Source organism: Rosa chinensis, chromosome 4 (genome assembly GCF_002994745.2).
Source record: "Rosa chinensis cultivar Old Blush chromosome 4, RchiOBHm-V2, whole genome shotgun sequence".
Taxonomy (NCBI): domain Eukaryota; kingdom Viridiplantae; phylum Streptophyta; class Magnoliopsida; order Rosales; family Rosaceae; genus Rosa; species Rosa chinensis.
In genome coordinates, this window is record NC_037091.1 from 299,118 (window position 1) to 320,947 (window position 21,830).

The 21,830-nt window shown below is 37.7% G+C and overlaps 1 protein-coding gene across 2 annotated transcripts; it reads left to right on the forward strand.

The window, feature by feature from the left end:
* Positions 1–1,404: 1,404 nt before the first annotated feature.
* Positions 1,405–21,120, forward strand: LOC112195872. 2 transcript variants are annotated; one of them, XM_024336098.2, is made up of 27 exons: positions 1,405–1,561; positions 1,648–1,962; positions 2,065–2,124; positions 2,213–2,305; positions 2,656–2,884; positions 3,337–3,443; positions 4,130–4,192; positions 4,756–4,856; positions 5,203–5,297; positions 5,403–5,423; positions 6,103–6,198; positions 6,347–6,467; positions 6,648–6,791; positions 7,459–7,655; positions 8,445–8,716; positions 11,431–11,532; positions 12,478–12,654; positions 12,766–12,954; positions 14,537–14,778; positions 14,854–15,000; positions 15,934–16,150; positions 18,192–18,320; positions 18,421–18,537; positions 19,629–19,703; positions 19,783–19,962; positions 20,207–20,266; positions 20,697–21,120. In XM_024336098.2, exons 1-27 carry the CDS (start codon positions 1,556–1,558, stop codon positions 20,769–20,771), a joined length of 3,630 nt encoding a protein of 1,209 aa, XP_024191866.1. In that variant the 5' UTR covers positions 1,405–1,555; the 3' UTR covers positions 20,772–21,120. The 2 variants fall into 2 exon arrangements, with proteins under 2 accessions (XP_024191866.1, XP_040373346.1); XM_040517412.1 differs by lacking the exon at positions 19,629–19,703.
* Positions 21,121–21,830: the final 710 nt, after the last annotated feature.

A 21,830-nucleotide genomic window follows, 5' to 3' on the forward strand; every position in this document is an offset into this window, starting at 1 on the left:
TTGAAGGAGATGGTGAAGACTTTGATTTGTTGAATTGGTGGAGGGTGAATGGAGTTTGTAAATATCCTATATTGGCCCGCATTGCAAGGGATGTTCTAGCTATTCCGGTGTCAACCATAGCTTCGGAATCTTCCTTTAGCACGAGTGGGAGGATTATTGATCCATACCGTAGCTCCCTAAGTCCTAGAATGGTGGAGGCTTTGATATGTACACAAAATTGGCTTAGGAGTGAAAATGTGTATCTACATCATATGCCTACTGTTGAGGAGATGGAGTTGTGTGAAGAAGCGGAAAGAGGTAATTTAGTTTCTATTTTCTTAGTTATAGTTTTTTGGGTTAATGAAGTTGTAATATTTATGTTATATATGATTGTATGTATTTATTTTCTAATGTTATTTTTATTATTCTCTTATACTAATGTAGAGATGCTTAAGATGTCATGTGGAGCTGCAGTGGGGAGTAGTCGGAGCGGAATGTTACCTCCAAAGTCGAAGCTTTCAAAATCGAAGACTTCATCTTTCCGAGCTTGAGATTATGCTATAGCCCTCATTCATGTAATGATGGACTTTTATAAACTTTGGACTCTATATTTTTTGACAATTTCATATATTGATGTTAGAATTTGATGGACTATATGAATTGAATTATATGGACTATGGAGTATCGAATTAGAGATTATTGTCTAGTGAAGTACAAAACATGCATTAGTAAACTTGTAAACTTCTTGTTATAGATTATAATTACAGGTTTGTAGAAACAAAAACTTCTTGAGTTACAATACCAAAGGAGTATATTAGGTAAAAAACTGTTTTTCAAAAAAAAAAAAAAAAAAAAAAAAAAAAAAACCGACCCGAACCGAACTCCAAAACGTAAAAACCGCACCGAATGTCATTTCGGTTCGGTTTTCGGTTTAGGCTCGGAACCGAACCCACCCACATTCGGTGCGGTTTTCAATTTAGGCTCGGAACCGAACCCACCCCTAATTTGTATGTTTGTTTGCAACTTTGCATTGCAAAATTGGCAGTATTATATCAGCATAAGGAGTATATGCGGCTGTGTTGTGAGAGATGTTCTCTGGGGGTGCCCACTCATCTAATGACTCGTGGACTTTTTCCATCCAGTTTGTTTTGGACTTTGGAGCAGGGAGTTGTCAAAGCGGCGACTAACTTGGTTTTTTTCTTTTTTGGAACAATAAAGGTCAAGGGGAGAGGCAGTCTCCACGCCCAGGCCCTATGTACAGAACAGAGGCCCTGAGTGAAGCCCACATTACCGCATGCATTCGTTCTAGGGCCGACTTTTGGCCCATTAGCTCCCTTGAAATCTCAACGTCTGTGGACCCATGGGCCCCACATGGTAAAATAAATCAAGAGCAACCAACTTTGCCCCCAACAACCAAAAAAAAAAAAAAAAAAAAAGAAAAGAATTGACCGGACCATAGCTGTTGAGAATTTGGGACTGTTTTTTGCCGAGCAGTGCTGCTGCATATCTCAAGATTACTAAAAACTTAAATTCTGATTCTGAGTCTCTCTCCCCCAGCTTAAGCTCAGGCTTAGCCATGGCGGTAAATGATCCATTCCACTCTCTCCGATTCGCTTCCACATTTCTACTTTTCCGATTCTTTAATTCAAAACTATTTTTGTTGTGTAGGACTCGTCAGGGACGACCCTGATGGATCTGATAACGGCGGACCCTTCCACAGTATCAGCTTCCACCTCCTCAACGACGTCGTCTTCGTCTTCGTCTTCCGCGCCTCCTCCTCCTCCTCCTTATGCGGCTTCACCCCCACCGCCCAGAGGCACCAGCCCCGGCTCCGCTCTCGGAAAGCCTGCTGTCGAGAAGAGGTCCAAGAGGGCTGCGCTTATGCAGATCCAGAACGACACCATCTCTGCCGCCAAAGCTGCTCTCAATCCCGTTCGCACCAACATCATCATGCCACAGAAGCACAGGCACAAGCAGAAAAAGGTCCCTCTCTTTCTGCTTTTGCTTTTGATTTGATTCGATTTGGATCGCATGCATCGCAGTTCTAATTAGTGTCTCTCTGAGTCTGTGTGTGTGTAATTGCAGCCTGTTTCATATGCTCAACTTGCAAGGAGCATTCACGAACTAGCTGCTTCCTCCGATCAGGTACCATCCTCTTCAAATCTCCTTACTTATTAGCTTCTTCTCTCTCATGCAACTTGTGTGCTTATTTCTTATTCATCTTTGTCAATAGAAAAGCTCCCAGAAGCAGTTGGTGAATCACGTCTTTCCCAAGCTCGCCGTCTACAATTCTGTTGACCCCTCTGTCGCCCCTTCTCTTCTCATGGTAACTATACTTCTTCAATTGTCTTCTTTTACCATCATCTATCTTGTTCATGCTCTTATCTCTGCCATTTTTTTATTTTTTTTTTGAAAAGCACAACTTTTATTGTTCAAATAGAGTGATACAATAGATGTGGACAAGAGGTTCAAAACAGAGTAAGGCAGTTAAAACTATTTTAACAGCCAGCTGTTTCCCAAGTAAGGATTTATTTCTTTCTGCTAGATTTCCAACTCCCAATCCATTCTCCTCCTGGCTTCTCTAATGCTTGTGGTCATGTAATAAATGATAATTGATAAATGCATTGCATGGTTTAAGACAATTTGTTTATAGGTTTTATTTCATTTTATCTGCAGCTCAATCAGCAGTGTGAGGATAAGAGTGTTCTGCGATATGTCTATTATTACTTGGCCAGGATTTTATCAGATACTGGTGCACAAGGTGTAACCACAGGCGGTGGGATCCCAACTCCAAACTGGGATGCTCTAGCTGACATTGATGCTATTGGAGGGGTAACTAGAGCTGATGTTGTACCAAGAATAGTAAATCAGCTCACTATAGAAGCTTCAAATGCTGATGCAGAATGTACTGTCATTTTTAAGATTACTAGTACTCTTTTCGGCTTCTTTTTATTTCGTAAATATCATGATTGTTAGAGAAGGTTCTAGTAATATGTGTCTATAAGAAAGATCACTGCATAAAGTTCTACTTCATAGCACATACTAAGGACACAGTTGATCTATCTCAACTATACATGGTCTTTGAAACAGACAAAGGGTGTTAAGTAAACTTGTTTAACAAAACTCTTTAAATGCATGCTTTTGCGTGGACAATCTTATTATATTTCTCTTTCATTATCAACTCATTCTTATATGAGCTAGAGAATTTGGGAACATTAGCTTAAAAAGGGAAAAAGTAATTGCATTATCTCTCTGTGTATCCTTTCTTCGATATTAGTGCCTGTTCTTTTTGTAGTTATGTTTATTTATGTAATCAAAGTTTTGACTTAATTTATGTTGTTCTGGTTGTTGCTGAAGTTCATGCACGAAGACTGCAAGCTTTGAAGGCTCTTACATATGCTCCATCAACAAATTCTGAAATTTTGTCCAAATTGTATGAAATTGTGTTTGGCATTCTTGAGAAGGTATGTTGTCGGTTTATCTTACAAAAATGGAGTGGTTACGGTCTACTGCTTTTTATAAGTTATTGCTTATCTGCATCTCCACCGGGGCTTGGGCCCAACGCATGGTTGTAATGAATATCCTGCTATTGTTGGAGCATCCAACACAAAACCAATAGGAATCGATGGAGATGCCCAATGACCTCATATAACTGCAAGGCATAGAGTTCCCGATGCGGAATTGTACATTCTCCGACACTTGCTATAAATTTCTCTCCTTGGTATCAATGTACCACTCAACTCTTTTTTGGTAGGAAAGGATTATACAATTTAGGGGGCAATGTAGGTAGGACTGTGTATCTAGAGTTTATCCATTCTCATTAATAATGTCGTCTTTTCTATGTTAAATTAAGAAACTTGAGAACATGTGTCATTTAAAGATGAGTTCTAGGTGTGCACAGGCCTGTTGAAAGTCACCTCTGCCTGTGCAGAAGCTTGATATTTGATTTTGAGTCTTGAGGAATACGAAGAAAGTTCAATAAAAAGGACAAGAAAATATCATCATTGCATTAGCATGTAATTGGCTGATCTGTAATGCATTTTTGATTTTCTGGTTTCCCTGAAGATATTCTTATTACGTTAGGGATCTATACTGCATTTAAGTTTCTATTTTTAATAATATATGTTTCTATATTCTTATTAATTTGTAGGTTGCTGATGGCCCGCAAAAACGCAAGAAAGGTGTGTTTGGGACTAAAGGTGGCGATAAAGAGGTAAAATTTATCTGTTTCGAATACTTTATTTTCTGCTTGAAGGCTTGGAATGGTGGAATTGTCTACTTGTCCTGTACTGTCAAACTAGATGGTGTGAAATTGGTGATTTTCCTGATGATTGAGAACTGCATACATATCTACTTGCCAGCATTTATGAGTTATGAATCATCAGTCAGTCGTGAACTTTTCTTAGGGGTAAAGCTGTGTGTGTGTGTGTATTCTACTATGGATAATGGATAACCATTCTAGAGTTTCTAGTAATTTATTGTTTTGAAAGAACTGGGGTGACACCCCCCCTGCCCGAGTTTTAGTGACTTCTCACTATCTTCTAGGCCTTTTTTTCCCATCTCATTATTGAATTTTGTTTCCTATCGAAAGAATAAACCAATTGGCCTCAAAATTTGAGCTTATAGGTGGTACTTGAGGTTCAAGTCGTGCATGCATATCCATTGTTCTTGTTCCTTAGCTTATGGTCATATGAATTTCTTCAATGAGCTGAAGTCTTCCTGTCTTTGAGCTAATCTTTGTTTTATTTACTTGTTTCGTTTTATTTCCGATTTCAGTTTATCATCCGAAGTAACTTGCAATATGCTGCCCTAAGTGCTCTTAGAAGACTTCCATTGGATCCAGGAAACCCAGCTTTTTTGTACCGTGCTGTTCAAGGGTTTGTATTTCTTCATTCTGGTAGTCAGTTTATGATTGCATAATTTTGACTATTTTGATTTCCTTGTATCACTTCATGTGGCACATCTCTCTGTTTCTGATGCTTTTGTCATGTATGCATTTTCACTATGTGTGATTTGATTACTTGGAGCACCTTGTTTTGATTGAATAGTTCTATTATAATATTTATTTCATGTCCTTTTTGTGCCTTGGATCTGTTTTTAGGTTCTCTATTACTCTGAAATTGATTTTAACTTTTTCTAGCTATTAGCCCTGGTATTATTAGAAATTATACCTGTATTGTGAAATCAGTTATCCAAATCAACAATCGTTGTGTTTCAATTCAGGGTGTCATTTGCTGATCCTGTTGCTGTAAGGCATGCTTTGGAAATTCTGTCTGAGCTAGCCACAAAAGACCCGTATGCAGTTGCGATGGGCTTAGGTGATATTGACTTTCAAATTTCTGTGTACTTTTTATCATGATTCAATATGAAACGGAGCTTTTGTGGTGTTCATGCTTCTAATGGTTTTGACTTTATTATTGCAGGGAAACATGCAGAGCCTGGAGGTAATTTTCGAATCTCTGTTGTTTTATCCTCTTACTGTATTTAACAATTGTGTCTGTTGTTCTAAGTAACTTGTTTCTTATAAAAAAAATGAAAAAAAACCAAAAGAATTATGTTTTTATGTTTTCAATAGAAATCAGTGATTTAATGACAGATTTACTTTGTAACTTTGCTCTACTTTTATAAAGGTTTATTTATTGCCAGGAAGAAGAAGAAAGAATTCACATGTGATTTAATTATGACAGTGGAACATGTATGGGCTGTAGTTTGAAATACAGCTTCTAGCCAATATCCTTATGAACCATTGATTAAAACAAATCTTTGTTTATCAGAATACTCATCCAACTTGCTGAATATATTCTTTATTCTGGTTTACTTCTCAAAACAAAGAACCAAAAAAAAAAAAAAAATGAAAGGAGAGAAAAGTTTTGTTTTGTTCCAGGGTCTGTTTTACTGTGAAAATTATGGAATGATTTCAGGTCCTGTGTTGTATCTATGGTCTTAAATTTTTTTGTTTTAGTACCAATTTAGATTGCCTTTTCATCTAGGAGTTCAAATTATAAAGTAAGTTGTTTGTATCAATATGCTGAACATTCCTTCTCACTGCATCTTATGATATCTTGCTTGTTCTTGTATCAATATGCCTTGAACATTCCTTCTCACTGCCTCTTATGATACCAGGGGCTTTGCAGGATGTTCTCCATTTGCATGATGTTCTTGCTAGAGTTGCTCTAGCTAGGTTGTGTTATACAATATCAAGAGCACGAGCATTGGATGGTAACTCTAATTGAAGATCTCCCTCTCTCTCTCTCTTCTACACACACACACACATACAGCGTACATATATAGTTTCATTTATTGTGTTTGTTTTGGTGTAAACTATATGATTTATATCCTTAATTTCTTGAATGTGCTACATCTGCAGACAGGCCTGATATTAGATCTCAGTTCAACTCTGTACTCTATCAACTCCTCCTGGATCCCAGCGAAAGAGTCTGTTTTGAGGCAATCTTATGTATATTGGGAAAACACGATAACACAGAAAGGTGTGTCTCTTAGGTTTTGATACTGAATCCCTTTCTCACACCAAAAGGTTTTAATTGGATGGAAAATATAACCGTCTTCCCTAGTTCTATCCACCTACTTATTCACCCAGATATAGTTTGTAATACATGTGCTTGTTTATAATAGGCTCTTTTTTTTTTTTTCTTCTTCTTCTAATGTAGGACTGATGATCGAGCTGCTGGATGGTATCGATTAACTAGAGAGATTCTCAAGTTGCCAGAAGCACCTTCTGTGAAGGATTCCTCCAAAGATAAAGTTCAAAAGACAAGGCGTCCACAACCCCTTATTAAGCTTGTAATGAGAAGGTTTTAGGATCTCTCTCTCTCTCTCTCTCTCTCCCTCTCTCTCTCCCTCCCTCCCTCCCTCCCTCTCTCTCTCAGTTGCTTGTTTGTTTTGGTATCAGAAGCTGTAGGAACTTAATTTTTTATTTACCTTTTTATTTGTTGAAAAAGAAACAGCTTTTAATGAAAAATTATAGAAGCATCATAGAACAAGACTGAGTTAGAGCTGCGGAAGACAGAGAGCAACAAACAAAAAGATCAACTTCCAACAAACCAGCTTAATCAAAGCATAACTCCGAAACTATAACTTCTTTCCAATATATAAAAAAAAAAAAGGTGCAAGAGTGTAATCTTTTATTCCCTCAAAAAACTCAGGCCCACTAAGATGCCGGTAACTTAAACAGATCAATCACCCCGGCCTCCTTAAACTACTTTTTCCATAAAATAAAGCGACTTTACAATGCACAAAAATATGATCAACAGTCCCCTCTGACTTGCACATACCACACCTGAAACAACTGCTTGGTCTTCTCTGTTGAGGAAGCTGTTGATAATTGATGTTGAGAGGTTGTCTATGAAGCTTGTTTTCATGTATAGGATTCTGGTTGAACTTGATAGTTTCTCAATGACTTGTCTTTTCTAATACTCTTGATATTAATTCAATTATTTTAACTTCCTGATTTTGTTTCAGATTGGAGAGTTCTTTCAGAAGTTTTTCTAGGCCAGTACTCCATGCAGCATCAAGAGTTGTGCAGGAGATGGGAAAGAGTCGGGCTGCCGCATTTGCTCTAGGCATACAAGATATCGACGAATCAGTGCATGTTAACACATTTTCTGAGGCTTCTGATTCACGCGAGATAGATAGTAGTGAAGCCTCACATCCTGAGAGTAATTCTTCTAACTTTTTTGTTTTAATAGAAATTCCTCTAACTTTTCATTTACTACTCCATATATCTCGCATAGCATCTTTCATGTATGTTCCTCGATTCTTTATCACAAATTCTGAAATTATCAGTTAAATTGAATGGCCTTTGGAGAGATTGTGGGGTTTAATTCATTGAGAGTGTGTAGACTTTTTCTGAAGAGATGATTTTTGTTTAATGAAGAAAAAAGAAGAGAAAAGATAACAAAGTAGAAAATTTGTTAAGGAAGTCTGCAAGTGCAGGAAGTACAGGACACTCTACTCAGTCTCAGAAGCAGAATAATTAAAAAAGCCGAGACTTCTAATCGTCAACCATAGTGCCTCAATTCACAGCTGCTTTCCATCCAACAATTATAATGTACAGAATAGTTCATGTCCGACGCCCAAAGACCAGACCAAAAGAACTTGATCCCAAATCCGAATGGTGCCTCTAGTTGGCTCTGTTCATATAACCCAAACAGAATGCCAGTAACGTACATGCCAAAGAAGAATTCACTTCATGGCTCATTTTATAAATTGGAATTTTACTGAATTGTTTAAAAAGATTATAGGAAATAAGGATATAAACGGCCTGTACTTTCAGCTAAAGTCCTTGGATAAATATAGGCTTTATATAATTTGCTTTCAGTTTACTTATCTAGTAATTTATATTTTAAAGGGGTGAATAATTGGTATAGGGGATTGTAATCTGATTGTGTTCCTTGATTTCCTACCTTCTTTTTACTTATTTTTTTATTTTTTTATTGTTCACGTAGGTATCCGAAGAACCTCTTCCTTACCTACTGGGGTAGGTGGCAAGGATACAATAGCTAGTTTGTTAGCTTCATTAATGGAAGTTGTGCGGACAACTGTGGCATGCGAGTGTGTTTATGTTCGAGCAATGGTTATTAAGGCATTGATCTGGATGCAAAGTCCACATGATTCGTTTGATCAACTAGAATCTATAATTGCATCAGAGCTTTCTGATCCGGCTTGGCCAGCCACGCTCTTGAATGATATTTTACTCACTTTGCATGCTCGGTTTAAGGTATGTGGTAGAGATGAAAGTATCTCATGGTGTGCCATTTATTAAGAACTTCATATGTACAGAATTCTTCACATTTTACATGAATTAGTTTTAGCCAACTTAACTAACTTGTTCCCTTCTGCTTTCCATGCTACTGTTGTTGTTTCTGTTGAAATTGGTTTATGTTTTTTGATTTCCACTTGTAGTCTCTTTTGATTATACATGACTAAATCTTGTCTTAAAATAATGAGAATTGGTTTATGTTTTTTGACTTCCACTTGTAGTCTGTTTTGGTTATACATGACTAAATCTGGTCTTAAAATAATGAGAAGTAAAAGCTTTGTGACGAGTGGGTACCACTTAAAGTTAGGAGCTTTCATCTATAATAAAAGAAACAGGGGTTAGCCTATGAAAGTTTACTGAGTAGGAATTAATCATGAAAATGCCAACAATACCTAAAGTTCAGATCAAAGGAGACCAGAACAACTTTGTGTTCTTTACAATCAAGGTTTCAGGCTATTCTAGACTACTAAACTGTCAAATGACAGGCTTCCTGTAATCCAAAAAGACAAGATGTATTATTGGAGTGGGAGGATAGATTTTTCGAAGATATGGGGGAGGATGTGGATTTATTTTAGTTTTAGCTTATTTCTAGCATCATATGGAAAAATTGCCTCCCTAAACAGGAGTGGATTGGTCAAATGCTTTAATGAGTAGGGAATGCTTTCGAGAAGGGGTAGGGGTTCTTTGGGAGAGTGAGATTTTGGGTGGTTCTTTAGGCTTCAGTTTTGGAGGTTTTTAAAGATTATAGTTCCTCTTGTATTTTAAGGGATTGTAGACCACCAATAGTTTAGGAGTACTTTTTGTTTCTCTTCTGGGAGTTCCATTAGGGGTTTTGGATTGTGTTGCTTCTCTTTTGAATTTTCGCTGCATACCTGTTTTGTGGACTTCTTGTCCACTTTGAATGATTTCATCTTCTTTTTAATGAAATTTGTTTCTTTTTTTATATTTTATTTAATTTTTATTTTCAAATTTTAAAAAATATATTTTTAATATATATATATATACAGGCCTTCTCCACTGCGGACGTCCGCAGTTTTTCATTGGTGCGGATTTCCAGTTTTGACCCACTTTCCGATCATATTTTCACATCTTAACCGTTCAGTTTTTAGGTCCTAATGTATAGATCACCTTTGCAAAATTTCAGCCAAATTGGTGATCGTTAAGGCATCCAAAACTGCAATTTACAACAATGTACACGAACGGTTCCGGTTCGGCAGATTCGGTCCGTTCGTGTAAATTGCAGTTTTGGATGCCTTAACGATCACCAATTTGGCTGAAATTTTGTAGAGATGATCTATACATTAGGACCTAAAAACTGAACGGCTAAGATGTGAAAATGTGATCGGAAAGTGGGGAAAAAATGGAAATCCGCACCTTTTTTCTTAGGTGCGGATATCCGCACCTGAGAATGATTCTATACATATATATATATATATATATATATTTTTTTTTTTTAAAAGGTGGTAAGGGGTGCCTCTGAAATTAGATTCTAGGAAGACATTTTTTTTTCCCGATGCAGAAATAGTACAGACAAACATCCCAGCCGTTATAAAACAAAATCCTTACACAGCCAGCACCCTGCTGGTCAAAATGAAAAGTATTACTAGCAGATAAAGGTAAGGAGTGCTCCCAAGAAGTGCTGGTGGCACAGAATGACCAGAATTTGCTAATGAGTCGGCCACGAAATTCGCTTCATGGTAGACATGATGGAAATAAACAGCTGTAAATTGGGCAGCCAAATACTTGATATCCCGAACAAGAGATTTAATCATGCTATCAGCAATAAACTTGGAGTCACCTTCAACAACAATGTTTTAAAAACCTTTGTATAGAGCACTTTGAAGACCATCTGTAAGGGCTAAAGCTTCAGTAATGATAATAGAAGTCCTTCCCACATTTTTGGCAGCAGCAGGAAAAGGATTACCATTATGGTCTCTCATAATGAAACCCGTAGCAGCAGTAGAGTGTTTTGTAGAAATATAATTTAGTATGGTTAGTCTACAAAAGAGGAGATTGAGATGGGTAAGGTGGTCTAGCACCATCTCATGTCAATTATTAACTTTTTGCTTCCATTATTGAAATCACATTGGTAAATACCAAGGACATGCCTGAGGATTTCTCCTACTGTCACTTGTCTAATGTCAAAGCCAGCTGCCATTTTTGATGTTTTTGTTGTAAATTTGAGAATTCTATTTTCCTGCATTAAATTTTGAAATTAGATTCTTGTGGAGGAAGTAAAAGAGATAAAGTACATTAGGTTGTGGCATTTTGTTTTAACATTTAAAATTATAATGAGTGAATTCACATATAAGCATGTGTTGTGTGCGTACAGGGGGGCAAACATCAGTAGTTTGCTCCATTAGGTATGGGACTGAATCAAATTCCCCCATCACATAAATGAGTATAGAAATAGTGAAGCACTAGTCTTTGAAAGGAGGGGAGATCAGCATCGCTATGTGCAACTGATCTTTCTATTAGTGCTAGAAATCGATGGTGCGCAAGGATATGTCTAAGCTAACTCTAATACTAAATCTCTACTTAATAAACTCTTCATTAGTGTGCATCCATGTCTTTTGTCTAAAAATAACCTATATTTATCTTATTTCATGAGTAGTTAAAACTTCGTTTACAATTCTTATCAATTTAAAAGAAATTTAAATTTGTTTGATTAGGCAACTCCAGATATGGCCGTCACTCTTCTTGAAATTGCAAGGATCTTTGCAACTAAAGCCCCGGGGAAGATCGATGCTGATGTACTACAACTACTGTGGAAGGTAATTTTTTTTTTATTTTTTTCCTTCAATCATCACCTCAGGCAGCTCTTATTGATTCCAAGTCCATCATATGTTTTTCTTCAAGTTTTATTTTTATTTTCTTGAGCAAGTTTTGTTCCATTCGAATTTCAGTCTGTTTTGCATAGTTTTTTTTGGGGCTACAGCTGTTACTGTTTCTTGACTTGGATTTGTTTTTTCACTTCTATACAATTGACTCACTTAGGATGATAAGGTGCCTTGCCTCACTTAGATGAGCTAGGGTCCAGTATATCGATCTTGTGTCAGTGGTTCATAGTTTACAAAAGTTACAGTGCGCAGATAGCATGCAGAGTATACTTATCAATAGCTGGGTCCAATAACTTAAAATGGAGCTGAAACCTTGAGATTTTTTCATTTGTTAAACCTCAATGTTTTGGTTTCATTTCAAGTTCAATGGTGAAATTACCCAAATGAAAAACACTGCACAAATGGCCCATTTTTCAAAACTTGTAATGCTAAGCCATTTTAGCATAGAGAGACAATTAAATTAAAACCTTTTTGCATGGGTCTGAGTTGTGGACCTGTGGATTTAGACTTGAGATAAGGGTTGATATGTGTGAATAAATGTCTTTCCATGTGGAAGGATTAGTTTTAAACGGTCATTGTATAGTACTTTTCACCTTTTGGTCATTTCAGCACAGAACTTGTCTTCCTTTTCTCTTTTTCAGTTTCTTCTTGTCTTCAGCATTGCCGTTTCCACTCAACTTTGAGATTTAATGCTCTGCTCGTTCATTCAAAGAGTCGATCGTTAATTTCTCTCTTTTTTTATTGTTTTTTATTTTATAAATGTCTACGTGTCACGTAGAGTTTCCTTGGTACTCTCATGGAAACATTGTTCATTTGTTGATCGCAACTGGTATACATTTTGGTCTGATCAATTGCTATTATTGACTCATTCAATTGTAGACTTGTCTTGTTGGAGCTGGTCCTGATGGGAAACACACTGCATTAGAAGCGGTTACCATAGTTCTCGATTTACCACCACCACAACCTGGGTCAATGTTGGGGCTTACATCAGTTGACAGGGTATCCGCATCTGATCCAAAGGCAGCCCTGGCTTTACAGAGATTAGTACAAGCAGCAGTAAGCATCTTAATGACCAGTGGATGCTTTATTTGCTTCTCTTCAATTTTATTCATTAAATAACATGCATGATTTCTGTTTCTATTGACTTCTGAATAAGTGTACTGTTAGGTATGGTTTCTTGGAGAAAATGCAAACTATGCTGCTTCTGAATATGCTTGGGAATCCGCAACCCCTCCTGGTACCGCATTGATGATGCTAGATGCAGATAAAATGGTTGCTGCTGCCAGTTCCCGCAACCCTACTCTAGCTGGTGCATTGACTAGGCTACAGAGGTGTGCATTCAGTGGCAGCTGGGAGGTATTAGCTTCTACCTCAGTGTCACTTTCTTTTTATTCTTTTTTGCTTTGTGTGGAAAAAAGCTGAAAATTTACTACCTCTATCAATAGTAAGAGTTAAATACGAGTTTCGCCCCCTTGTGTATGGGTCTGAATATCGTGGGTAAGGGTTGTAATGATTAGTTGAGTGCATATTTCTAAAGCATTGGTACATTGTTATGGTAGTTATATTTGGTGGCCCCTTAGTGCACATGCAGGAATAATTGGAACTTCCATTAACCGATTTTTCTTTGAATCTTTTTTTCTTCCCCCTACCATGTTTCTGGTCCTGTGTATTAGAATTAGTGCTTGCTACCGAAAAGCAATTGGTAATGGGTAGAGAGGACCAAGTTCTTATATATTATCATGGATGGCTTAGAATTCCTGATGTAGGCTTCTACATTCTCCAACTTGTCCCCTTAGGTCCGACTACACATTGATGTGGTTATTTCGGAACATGTATGTAGATCTCCCACGGCGTGACTGCATGTCCAGCCCTGCATGTGGTTGGACCGAATATCTAATTGCATGGTAGAGACAAATTGGCAGAGATGCCCAAGAATTTATAGATTATTATGCAAGGCTTGGAATCTACAGTCCCCAACAACAATGATTTTCCTGTATAAAAAAAATCGTCAACCATTGAACTCCCCCTCTGCTCTTGTGCTCAGAGCCTTGCACTGTGGTGCATGCATGCACACATTGTTTTTGTGTAATGAATTATCAACAGGAGTTCTCTCTTTATCTTAGCAATAAAGTCTGGAGTTGCAGTAGCAACTTCTTCTTCTTAGCAAAAAAAAGAAGAAGTTGCAGTAGCAGTAGGCATTAATAAAAGAATTTCAGGAGTATAAGCGGAATAGGAGGGGAGGAGACAGGACAGGTGAAGAAGCAATAATAAACTGAGGTCCTAAACAGTAAGTCAATGACCTAGATAAACTGAGCTCTTTAGCTGAGGTGATAAACGTGAGAATTCTTCTGAGATAGACAGTAACATTCCCCAGATAAAGATGGATGAAAATACATCAAACTGACCACAAGGATAGAGACAAACATCCAAGTGATGGATTAAATATAGTGATGTAAATGAAAACAGAAACACAGCAACTAAGTGTGGAATTGAACACTTAGAGCTAGGTAAGATTACTCCAAACACCGTTGGAGCCTAGATTTCTAAGGGAAATCTGGGAAACCTTGAAGTATTTCAATATGGGAATACTTTGAATAAAACTTAAGAACTGAATTCGTACAGGTCTGGGCTAAACCCCCTTTTAAAATACTACCAGACATTCGCTAGACCTTTCCAGACATTCCCTGCTCCTTTCTAGAGCCCACAAACAACATTAAAGACTCCTAATTCCCAGATTACATTAAATGCTAAGACAGCTATCAGACTACCCCCTTAGACTCTAAACAAGTATACAGAAACTACCAAGAACTACATCTTAATTACTTGCATCATATAGTCACATCAGTTTGCATAAAATATATTCCATTCACTTTAGATTTGTTACTCTTTAAGTTTTTATTTTTTTATTTTTAACCTGTTGGTTCTTTGGGTTCTCCAGGTTCGGATCATTGCTGCTCAAGCTCTCACAACTATGGCAATAAGATCTGGTGAGCCTTTTAGGCTACAAATCTATGAATTTTTACACACTATAGCACAGGGCGGAGTGCAGTCTCAGTTTTCTGACATGCATCCCAGTAATGGAGAAGACCAAGGAGCTAGTGGCACAGGCCTTGGAGTTCTAATAAGTCCCATGATAGAGGTTCTTGATGAAATGTATAGGGCACAAGATGATTTGATCAAGTAAGTAGTTTCTTTCTTCAATTGAGTCGATTCTTTTTGTAAGTATTCGTACTAATTTGTTCTGTGGGTAAATAGGGAAATGCGCAACCATGATAATGCTAATAAGGAATGGACAGATGAAGAGCTTAAGAAACTCTATGAAACCCATGAAAGGTTGCTTGATCTTGTTTCTCTTTTTTGTTATGTTCCAAGGGCAAAATATCTGCCTTTGGGGCCAATAAGGTACAGATTCAATTTAACTGCTTTATTTCTTTTATTGTTATTATTTATGGTCAAATTTGAAAGAACGAGTTCGAAGAAGCTTTGTATTGGTGATGTGGCCACTATACCAAGTATCAAGAGTGAAAACTGTTAAATATTACCCTTAGAGAAATTAGCAACAAAACCACACGGATCTCCATTTCATATTTAGCATTAACCCAAAAGAACTGTAGCAAACATGTAGATATTCTTGATATTTAGCTACAAAGATCTCCATTTTATATTTATTATTAGCCAAAAAGAATTGCGACAAATATCTCGATATTCTTGATATTTCAGAGCCACATAGATTCCCACTTACAACTAATTTCTTTTTACAAATACTGTTATGCAAGAACATGTTTTTTTTCAAGAGGTGGCAGATTGACTTTGGTTCAAGGTGTCCTTAGTTGCCTTCCAACTTATTACTTGTCTTTGGGAGCTCTGGATAGCTTAAGATACTGGCCAAGCCCATTGGGTCTCAGTTTTGATGGTTGTCAAAGACTTTTGGCCAAAAAAAATGTTGTCAAAGATTAGAACCTTTTGTCCATTATGTTAAGCCTGCTGTTTCCTTATTCTTGTAGGGTGATTTGTGTGATTCCTAGTCCTGATGCCGATATTATTTGTTTAGTGATTTGATTTGTAGCTCTGCTCTTTTGTGGACTACTAGTCCACCTTCGTTTGTTTCATTCTTTTTGTTCACTAAATTCCGTTTCTCTCTAAAAAAGAAAAAAGAAATCACTTCTTATGAAGTATTAACCTTGTGAAATGATCAGCTGTGAGAAGGTGATGAGACGGGTTAAATCTAATTTGGTTTGAATAGTGCAAGTGGTTTCTCATTTTGGGTTTTCACTTTTTTCTATATCTGCATTTCTTATCCTCTTTTGTTCATTCACCTGCTTAATCTTATGACAGTGCGAAACTTATCGACATCTATCGCACCAGGCATAATATTAGTGCATCAACTGGTTTGAGTGATCCAGCTGTTGCTACTGGAATTTCTGATCTTATGTATGAATCTAAACCAGCAGCTGTAGAGCCTGATGTGCTTGATGATGACCTTGTAAATGCTTGGGCAGCAAACCTTGGTGATGACGGACTGTTAGGAAATAATGCACCAGCAATGAGCAGGGTAACAAATACTTTTAATATATTATTGTAGTCTGAACTTTTGATTTCTTTGAAAATTATGTAGCTGAAGGATAGAATAAAGGGATTGAAATTGGCACCCCCTTTCTGACAAACCAAACCCCCCTCCAAGAGTAATTTTTTAACGGACGTGCATGGAGGGGGGTGTGGTTTGTAAAAAAGGGATGCCAATTTCACCTTCCTAGAATAGTACTTCTCAAATTAATAGTCAAATACATCAAATCCTGATTCTGAGTGAGACATTTATATATCTCTTATCTCCTGTCTCTATAAATATACTATATAATTCAGATATGAAAGATCTTTTAGCACATTATTATAAGTTTCTTTAGATATACTTGAGATGTCAGAAAGTAAATACCTTACTCTTTGTTTATACTTTGTCCTTTACATTGAAAATAGTATGGTAAATGAACTTGTGTTGAAATTCAAGGTGGAAAGCTTAACCAGAACTGAACCTGAGGTCACATGTTCAGTGTAATTCTAGGATTGCCACTTAGTGGCCAATATTCAACTGGTTGCTACAACGATAAAATGAAATGTAAGAAAAAACGTGGATGACCCCCATATGACTAGGACCAGCCAGGACTGACCGTGTGAAATGGTTTCAGGCTTTATCTCATGCTTCTTGGAAGTACACCGATGTTCAAAATTTTGAAATTAGGATCAAACTCTACTTGCATGTAGTGGGCAGCATAGAATTCCAGTCCTCCAGAAGCAAGTCTGAAGATGAGTGGAAGAGGTGGTGTGCCACACATGGCACGCATAGGAGGATAGTGTCTTATTTGCATGCTATCAAGGGGTGATTAAATTCAAAGCAGGGGAGGTGGCACATAAAGGGTTATCCTTATAATGTACTCACTGAGGTCCAACAAATGGTAGGCATCCCAAATGCCAGAAGAATAAAGGGGTAGTGTCCATGTCACTGACTATCCAGGAATCTCACCGTGTAGGTAATAGTGGGTCAAACTTCAGTCACATTCTGCAGAAGACAACAAAAAGTTTGAGGGGTGACTAGAAGCTAGGGAAAGAAGGCTTAGTGGGCCATAAAGTTGCAAGGATTTTCTCGGACCTAGCTCAGATGAATGTTGTTGCAATTTCGAAATGTCGATAGAGTAATGATAATGGAAAGGAAAACTAACTATGGGTTTTGGGAATTTAACTCGCATAGGTTAGAAATCTAAGACATTAATCATGTGTCCTAGAGACACAAGAACAAAAGAATAAGGCCGCTAGAAAGGAGACCTGAAAATCATTTCTTTGGTGAGTTATGTCTGGGCATCTCTTTGGGCCTCTATATATTGGGAGTTTAAATATTACCCTCTTTCATCTATTATTCTATGTTGGTAGACTGTTGTAGTTTAGGACTCTCTGCATGGTATGTTGTTGTGTCAGTTGAGTGTCTTATTTTGTTGCTCAATCTGTCTCTCTTTCTTTTGCAAACTTCTTGATCACTTCTTTGTATTATGCTTTTAGTTAATCAATAAATAGCTGTTTCTTTTTCAAAAAATTTAAAAAGTAGACCTGAAAATCATTTCTAAATTGCTTTAATTACAGAAAATGTAGAACGATTCTATTAGATGCTAGCATGCTAATTTATTATACTTTAAACTTGACTCCTGCATCGGTTGTTGTTTGGTAATTTAACTGTTTACTCACAAAACCTAAAAGAAATAGAGCATCTAGTTTTTAGCAGTTTGATATTTAAGTGTTACAGGGTTGGGGAGGATACCTCCTGTTTTGGTTCCCCAACACCGGCTGGCTGGCGGTATGTATGACAACCTAGGCTTAGGATATCTGTTATCACGGTTTCCAAGTTTAAAGTTCAGAAAATAACTTCCTTGATTTAATGTTGTGGATGATATTTTGCATAGATGATTGATTAAAGGTCTGTTCTTAAAAAGCGAAATTTAGATTCTATTGTTACACTTCTTATTTTGTACTTTGCATAGCACTTTCAGCTTACAGTAGAATGTCTTGATCCACCTTGAGTGGATAATTATTTCACGTCCATTTCCTGTTAGGTTAATGAATTTCTAGCTGGTGCTGGAACTGATGCTCCTGATGTTGATGAGGAAAACATCATCTCTAGGCCGTCGGTTGGTTACGATGATATGTGGGCAAAGACCCTTTTAGAGACTTCAGAACTGGAGGTATGCTTTTAGCATTCTTCAATTTGCACTGTATGCAATAGAGCTGGAGTAGCAATGTATCTGAGGAGGTTGTAACCAACTATAATCACTTGAATTGCAGGAAGAAGACGCGAGGTCATCCGGGACATCTTCACCTGAATCAACAGGCTCGGTCGAAACTTCCATATCATCGCATTTTGGGGGAATGAATTACCCTTCACTTTTCAGTTCACGGCCAGTATGGGATGCATTCATTATTTTCTTGCTCTGTTTTTCTTCTACATTGTATTATTCATGCTCCTGATTTTTCTGTTCACATGCTTTGGATGTGCTAAGGGTCTAGTACCAGGCTTGATTATTTTGGCTCTAGAAATTTAATACAGTAAGTAGTCCTTGGGTGGTGTTACTAATAAAGTAGATTATTTTGGCTCTAGAAATTTAATACAGTAAGTAGTCCTTGGGTGGTGTTACTAATAAAGTAATCGGGGGTTCACATCCAAAACCAATTGGCGATGGATGGAGTGGCCCAAACCCTTATAAACCCATAGGCAAGGTCCCATTTTTCCCATATGGGATGTATATATTCTCAACACGCCCCCGCACGTGTGGCGAATTTTCAAGCCATACGCCTGGACAACTTTGGGTGACGTGGAGCCCGTGTGGCCGCGAGGCATGCACACATGGGTAACCCGCTTTGATACCATGATAAAGTAATCGGGGGTTCACATCCAAAACCAATTGGCAATGGATGGAGTGGCCCAAACCCTTCTAAACCCATAGGCAAGGTCTCATTTTTCCCATGTGGGATGTATATATTCTCAACAGTTACTTTAACAACTAGCGCTCTATAATTGTAGTTGCTCATATAGGCAAAACAAAGCATATCAGAGTGAACGATTCAAGAGCCGCGTGCTTTATATTCTGAGCTATAGTCTATTTTCATGTGTGCATTAAAATGGCCCAGCCTGGATGGGCTTTTGCTTATGGCCTTTCTTTGAAGTAGAAGAAATGTACCACTTAATAATCTGAGAAAAATTTTGCTTTTGGTTTTGTAAGGGAAAACAAAAAACAAAAAAAGCAGCCTGTGCGATGAATGTGTATTTTTTGTTCAAAGAGTATAACAAGGGTCAAAGCTTTAGGGTTAAAGTTCATCTTGTTGGAACATTCTCTAAGCATAGCCTGTCTCGCAAAGGGTCAATTAACAGTTCTGATACTTGTTGCCTAATTGATCCCTGAATAGTACTGGTTACTAATGGACTCTTCCTTGACATAAACTACAGCATCTGCAATATAGAATTTAATGTTTGGTTAATTAATTACTTGTAACAGGAGAGGTCTGGAGGAAGCAGATATAGCAATCCATCTATGGGGGGTCCCTCATTCAATGAGGGTTTAGGATCTCCAGTTAGTTCTCATTGTCTCTCATGTATCTAGTTTTGTATCCTCTGACTGTCAAAATTCTGATTCTTCCAACTCTTACCAGATTAGAGAAGAGCCTCCGCCATACTCATCACCTGCAACGCAAAGATTTGAGTCGTTTGAGAATCCCTTAGCTGGGCATGGATCCCAGAGTTTTGGATCCCAAGATGACGAACGCGTTTCTTCTGGAAATCCTCAACATGGAACAGCACTTTATGACTTCACTGCTGGTGGAGATGATGAGGTAATGAACTCCTAATGATCCAGTCTGGCCTTAAAGTATTGTTTTAGGATCCAAGGGTGTCTCATTTTTAGCCTGTCAGCACATATATATTTGTATAGATCAATGATCCTATGATACAAAAGCTTATTGGATGACCCTCTGCCTTCTCATATGCCAGAAATATTGCTGTCTTTTCTCAGTCAAATTAGTAGGCCATTTTGAGTGCAAACATGGAGGTGGCTAATATGGTTTTCTGTCCATGCAGTTAAATTTAACAGCTGGAGAGGAGGTTGATATCGAGTACGAAGTGGATGGCTGGTTTTATGTAAGTAACTAAGTATACAGGGTGCATAGGTTTAAACAATATTTGTGGCTTGTCCGTGCTTCATTTTCTAGAAAGCAAGATTTCATCAATTTGCTCCTCTATTTGATTTGATTATGTGAAATAGGTTCAGAAACATGAAGCTTGTATTGTATTCAGTATATGTATGTGGTTTTCTATTGGACAAGGAAAGAAACAACCTAACCAAAAGTTCTGTCCCAAAATTAAGGGTTTCACCTGGACCCCCGGGGTAGTAAAAGTTTCACCCTGAATTGCATCTGTTTAGTTTTGCTGGGATCTTAATTTCTCTAAATTTTTCATTTAATTATTTATTTTGTTAATTACCATTTTGACTCGTTTTCTACATAGTGCTCCTTTCAAGTGAGGCAACATTTGGTCCTAATGTATTGGACCATACCTGACATTTTTACAGGTAAAGAAGAAACGCCCTGGGAGGGATGGGAAAATGGCTGGTCTGGTCCCTGTCCTCTATGTTAGTCAGTCTTGAATTGCAGATTGACCTGCTATTCTTGGTTCTGCACCGTCTTATGTAAGGCAGTGGGCTTGCTTGCGGTACCTGGAAGTTTAAGTCTCCAGTTTGGTGCCACATTAGTGAATCTCCTGGTACATCCACATTTTTTGAGCAGTGGGAGTTCCGTGAGAATCAGCCAGGATGTTGGTCATTGTTCATAGTTCTTGGTTGCATTATATGTTGACATTTGTTTATAGTGTTCTTGGTTGTTTTATATGTTCACGTTGCTATACTTCCATTGTGCTTTTGATTTTGTTACCACAAAAGGTGTAGACCCTATTTTATTGAATGTCCAGGCAATAGATTGCTCGTTTTCGTTACGTAATTGGTCGGTTATAATGATGGAGTGTGAGATGCTCGCTTTTAGTTCAAACAAGAATGGCATCACCCTGTATTACATCCCGTCAACTAGCATCCTATATATTTTTTTTATAAATGAATTGTTATTTCCATGTAGCCTATCGTGTGCGAGGTTTGTTTTGGCCCGAGTGTGTGAACTGGTTTTCAAAACCACCAAACTATTATTTAATCCCGTCTTGTCAATTTCTTTACCATGTGTTGGGCTTTTGGGCATACTCTCTACTCTAAAACGAATTAATGAACCTTACTCGATGGTTTGACGTGTGTGCTGCATAAAAGAAGACTCTGCAGCGACTCATTTTTGTATTTACAGAGGGAGAATTTCAGAAACTACAGGCTTGACCAAAGTAACACTGACATGCAAATACAAGAATTAAAGTCTTCCTATATCTTTCGGGTTTAGGATCTTGTATTATTGTGTACATGTTAAGGGACGTAGGGTGGGCGTTTGAGGCCAAAAACCTGAGGGACCAATCTGGAAACCCGAGAAACCGATAGTTTGGGTCGGTCTTTGAAGTCATTTTTTACGATCCAGGCTAAAGATCAAACCGTGAACATCAACTACGGGCCGGTCTCGGTTTATAACTTCTCTAAGTTTGAGTAACTTGAACCGGCCTGACTGTACTGACTTGTATACGTGGTAGTGTGTTATTGGTCGTCCCTAAAACCTAAATC